This window comes from Penaeus monodon, chromosome 8 (genome assembly GCF_015228065.2).
Source record: "Penaeus monodon isolate SGIC_2016 chromosome 8, NSTDA_Pmon_1, whole genome shotgun sequence".
Lineage (NCBI taxonomy): Eukaryota > Metazoa > Arthropoda > Malacostraca > Decapoda > Penaeidae > Penaeus > Penaeus monodon.
In genome coordinates, this window is record NC_051393.1 from 18,953,898 (window position 1) to 18,959,371 (window position 5,474).

The following is a 5,474-nucleotide window of genomic DNA, read 5'->3' on the forward strand; positions in this document are numbered from 1 at the left end:
TTTTGTCTCATACTCTATTCTTTCTTCATTTTCTTACCCTGCTGAAATTATTTTTCATCAGATTTAACTCTTTTTTGTGTTTTCTTTCTTTCTTTCATCTATCCTTCCTTCATTCCTTTCTTCATTTCCTTAGCCTGCTGATTACATTTTGATTACATTTTATATTACATTTTCTTTATATTTAGCAGAGAAATATCCTCTACAGTTTCTTAGAAAGCTTTAAAAAACTCTACCATGGACCACACGTGAATGTCGAACACAGACCATACCATGATAGTAAGCAAAAGTGGCTCATTATACCTCGTTCATTTTAATCACTTCTCGGCAGATCTGTGAACGACTCCGTGACGACAAAACCTGCAAGATCGTGCATGATCCCACGATGCATGAGCCTTATTTCTACTGTACCAGCGACAAGATTTGGTGTGGCTTTGATGACGCAGATTCTGTGTACCTTAAGGTGGGATGATGATGATTATGTTGATGAGGATGACGATGATGATGATAATAGCGATGATTATGATGGTAGTATTAATAATGATAATCAGAACGATAGTGATAATACTGGTGGTAATTATATATAAAACAAAAAAAAAAAATAATAATAATAATAATAATATTGGTGAAAATAACAATAATAATGATAACAACTATGACAGTGATAATAATGATAACAATAAACATTATAATCATCATAATAATGATGATAATAATAATATTATTATTACTATCATCATCATTATCAATATTATTAACGTTATTATTATTATTATTTATTTTATTATTATTATCATTATTATTATTATTATTATTGTTATTATTATTATTATTATTATTACTATCATTATTATTATTATTATTATTATTATCATTATTATTATTATTATTATTATTATTATTATTATTATTATTATTATTATCATTATTATTATTATTATTATTATTATTATTATTATCATTATTATTATTATTATATCAAGACGAAGAAGAAGAAAAAAAAGAGCAATGGTAAAGGTAATAACAATAAAACACAACAATAATGATAAAATAATAACAACAATAACACCAGCAAGAATGATAACGATAATGATAATAAAAATAAAATTAAATATCATTATTATGATCATTGTTGTTGTGTTGTTGTTATTATGCAGAACAACAATGATAAAACTAAAAATACTGATAATAATGAAAACAATGATGATAATGATTATAATGATTATGATGAAAATGATAATAACAGTAATCATATCATAATAATAATAATTATGGTCATGATAACGAGAAAAAAATATAACACCAGCGAAAATAATAAGTATAATAATGATGATAATAATAATGTTAATAGTAATAATGGTGATGATGATGATGATGATGATGATATTTTTGGTGATAATAATAACAATATAATAATAATAATAATAATAATAATAATAATAATAATAATAATAATAATAATAGTATTAATAATAATAATAATAATAATAATAATAATAATAATAATAATAATAATAATAATAATAATAATAATAATAATAATAATAACAATAATAATGATAATGATAATGATAATAATAATAATAATGATGATGACGACAGTAATAATAGCAGTAGTAGTAGTAGCAATGATGATGATGATGATGATGATGATGATGATGACGATATTTTTGGTGATAATAATAACAATATAATAATAATACTAATTATGATGATGATGATGATAATAATAGCAATGATAATGATAATAATAATAATAATAATAATAATAATAATAATAATAATAATAATAATAATAATAACAATGATAATAACAGCAACAACAATTATATGATATCCCTCTGCCTCAGGCCCGCTACGCAAGGAACATGGGCCTGGCTGGTGTCATGGCATGGACGATCGACACAGACGATTTTAAACCAAATTGCTACAGCGAGAAATTCCATATCATTGAGACTATGAAGCGCGCAATTGCTGAAGAACCTGGTAATGATACTGTGGTAAGTGGCATACAGTGTTGGTTATAACGTGTGTGTGTGTGTGTGTGTGTATTTAGGTATATGTATATGTGTAGGTGTGTGTATAGGTATGCTTACACATGTACACATAGACGTAGATAAAAGGGTAGGTGGATAGATAGATGTTGATGCACAGTGGGTAAGCTATGGGTCTTTTTTTCAGGTCTGTGTTGACTACTTTGGGAGCACTACAGAAGAACCTACAACCACAGAAGAACCAACAACCACAGAAGAACCCACAACCACAGAAGAACCCACAACCCCAACACCCGAACCCACAACCCCAACACCCGAACCTACAACCACAACCCCCACACCCTCACCTACACCTACAGCTGTCCCCACAATCACAACTCTCCGGCCCGTATCTACAACCCGGAACCCGGCTCTGAGACCCGACTGCACGAACCACGCTGACGGCACGACTTTCACACATGAGGATTGCAATAAGGTACGGATTCGCTACCGAATATTACGTAATTCGTGATGATCATGTGTCTTCCTCCTCGGCAGTGACATGGGCTGTGTTCTTAAGAATAATCATGCAAAATTATAATGAAACAATCGTAAAGATGCAAACTAATGTGTATATGCATAATAGATGGTAGTTGTTTTTATTTATTTGTTCTTTTTTTTTCTTTTCTGACTGTATTCTTTGGCTGACAGTATTGGGTGTGCATCAATGGCTATGGTGTCCTGGAGATGTGTGCTCCGGGAACTCTCTTCGACCCTAGCCTGAGTTCTTGCAACTGGGAAAACGCAGTCGATACGTCCTCTTGCAACCTGTGGATCTGCGAGGTTGATAACACGTACTACCCGCACGCAGACTGCGATAAGGTATTTGGTTCAAATAGCGTCTCTCTCTCTCTCTCTCTCTATCTCTATCTATCTATCTATCTATCTATCTATCTATCTATCTATCCATCTATCTATCTATCTATCTATCTATCTATCTATCTATCTATCTATCTATCTATCTATCTATCTATCTATCTATCTATCTATCTATTTATCCATCTATCTCTCTCTCTCTTTTTCCTTTTCCTTTTCCTTTTCCTTTTCCTTTTCCTTTTCCTTTTCCTTTTCCTTTTCCTTTTCCTTTTCCTTTTCCATTTCCTTTTCCTTTTCCTTTTCTTTTATTCTTATTCTATTCTTATTCTTATTTTTATTCTACTACTCCTACTACTACTGCTACTTCTTTTTCTTCTCTTTTTTTTCATGTTCTTCTTCTTCTCCCTTTGTTGGGGGATAATAAGTAACATTCATACGATGGCTCTTAATTCGTAGCACCAGACTGCTATCGATAATGAGCATCAACATCGCTTTATCTGAATTGCTTTTACTTCATTAACTGAAATACCATTAACACTGTCAAGCAATAACTAACCGCCCATCGCCTTATCCGCAGTATTACTGGTGCTACAATGGAGAGCCTCACGTGGAAGTGTGTCCGAACGGTCTCTTCTGGAACCAGTTCATCCTCCAGTGTGATAATCCCGTTAATGTGGCACTTCTTCATGTAATGTTCCTAATAAGCTGTTTGGTTTGTTTATTTTTTGCTTTTTTACTTTTTTTCTTTTTTTTAATAAAGTCTTCTGTGACATCAGAAGCTAGGGAACGGAGACGTTTCCTCGCAGTCTCTCAGTTTTTGTATTTTGTTTCACCTTTCTGTGAACGGATTAAAATATTTTGTTATTCGAAGCTTTGCGTTTTTTCTTATTTGCTTTCGTTTCGTTTTCTGTTTGTTTGTGTTTCTAATCCTGCTATACACTGTCAATTGATCCCCTATGCACATCTGTGGCAGTTTTATACCTGAATTCAATAAAATGATAATACACACTTTTTTCTTTTTGGCTAAAAGAAATGTGATGCTAGACGCTGTATACCTCTAAATATCATGGATATATCCCAGAAAACTATGACGATAGGTCTCTTTGTAAAACAGTTTTAGAATCGCATATATGTAAACATTTCCATTGCCAAGATGAATGTATATAACGAATTAATGAATGAGAGCTCCCCGAAATCTGCATACTGATCCATATGATTACCTATATAATTTACCAAGCCTTAGGACCTGACATCGAACACACATTCCTGTAACCTAAGCTCGAAACATAAATCCTCGAAACTAACTTGATAAAAAGCTAAACACATGTCACATTCCCACTAATAACTATGCTTACGTAACCCCAGCGGCGCCTTTGAATTGTGAGGAAGGGTTTTCTTCCAACTTCTTCAGCATGCATTCTCTTTTTATCTAAGAAAAAAATCATACACGACTGCCGTGTCTGAGAACAGAGGACGATTACCAGTTTCCCTTCTATTTTTTCCGTCATGTCAGATCTTTCGTTTAGGTTCAGGAGAAAATTGAAATGGCGCAACATGGTTTACGTAACGGTTGTGTAACTATAGTAAAAATGAAAGGACAAGATTCGGTTAATTATGACGAAGTAAATATATTTTCATGTGAGGAATAGAATATAAGATTTAAAAATTACATTACCAAATATATAGATGTAGACACAGCAACGTCAAAAAGTAAGTGAATAAAAAATATATTAATATGTAAATGCATCCACGTATACATACGTTCACACATAAATACACAGGATACATATATATATATTCTACAAATAAGGAGATGGGATACTTGAGAAGCTTGAGTCCTAGCATTGTCTCTTTCGTATCAAAATTAGCCTTTTGGTCCAAATAAAGTAAAGGAAAACGCCCCAGGTCTAGTCCCCTTTGCAAATGAGCCCCATTACAGAGAGTTTCTGTATGTCACTGCTCTCCCTGTACCATTGTTTAAGTGACCACCCTCTAAGTGTGTATACTTATAGACGCAATATTTGTACTGATAGTTGGGTCGTAGTGCTTCCATTATCATGCTAATTACAACATGTAAAGTGATAACAATGATAATACTGTTTCAACCAGTGATAATACTGATGGTGATAATTATGTTATCCATGATAATAATAATGAAAATGATGATGATAATAACAATGGCGAGAACAGTAATCGTGATGATGATCATTGTATTAACGATAATAATAAAATAATTGTAATGATGATAAAATAATCATAGTTATATTATTATCATTAATGATGATAATAATATAATAATAATGAACCGTATTCATTGCGACAAATGTAGAAAAGCCATGAATGAGAAGGAATATCTCTTGTACTGTGTAAGTGTTCATTCTCATTCATACATTTTCTACAAAAATGATGACAGTGATAAAGATAATAATGACAATAGCAATAATGATAATGATGGAAAATAGAAATAATAATAACATCAACAATAATAACAACAACAATAACAATTATAATAAAAATAATTAGAGAAAAGAATCATGTAATCAAAAAAGTAACAAATGAGATGGTAATATAACAATAAAAATCATCATCATGATAATCATAATAAAGAAATACAAAAATTAAAAAATT

At 31.2% G+C, this 5,474-nt stretch overlaps 1 protein-coding gene across 1 annotated transcript; it reads left to right on the plus strand.

Moving 5' to 3' along the window:
• Window positions 1-301: 301 nt before the first annotated feature.
• Window positions 302-3,852, plus strand: LOC119576239 (probable chitinase 10). The gene is made up of 5 exons (XM_037923834.1): window positions 302-460; window positions 1,848-1,997; window positions 2,179-2,466; window positions 2,682-2,852; window positions 3,424-3,852. The coding sequence occupies exons 1-5, from the start codon at window positions 383-385 to the stop codon at window positions 3,829-3,831; spliced, it is 1,095 nt and encodes a 364-aa protein (XP_037779762.1). The 5' UTR covers window positions 302-382; the 3' UTR covers window positions 3,832-3,852.
• Window positions 3,853-5,474: the final 1,622 nt, after the last annotated feature.

What these genes read in the sequence shown, in the direction of transcription:
- LOC119576239 (XM_037923834.1), top strand. Translation starts at nt 383, where the DNA reads ATGCATGAGCCTTATTTCTACTGTACCAGCGACAAGATTTGGTGTGGC. An exon ending in CAGATTCTGTGTACCTTAAG is followed by an intron (nt 461 to 1,847) that starts GTGGGATGATGA and finishes CCTCTGCCTCAG; the next exon opens with GCCCGCTACGCAAGGAACAT. An exon ending in CACATGAGGATTGCAATAAG is followed by an intron (nt 2,467 to 2,681) that starts GTACGGATTCGC and finishes TTTGGCTGACAG; the next exon opens with TATTGGGTGTGCATCAATGG.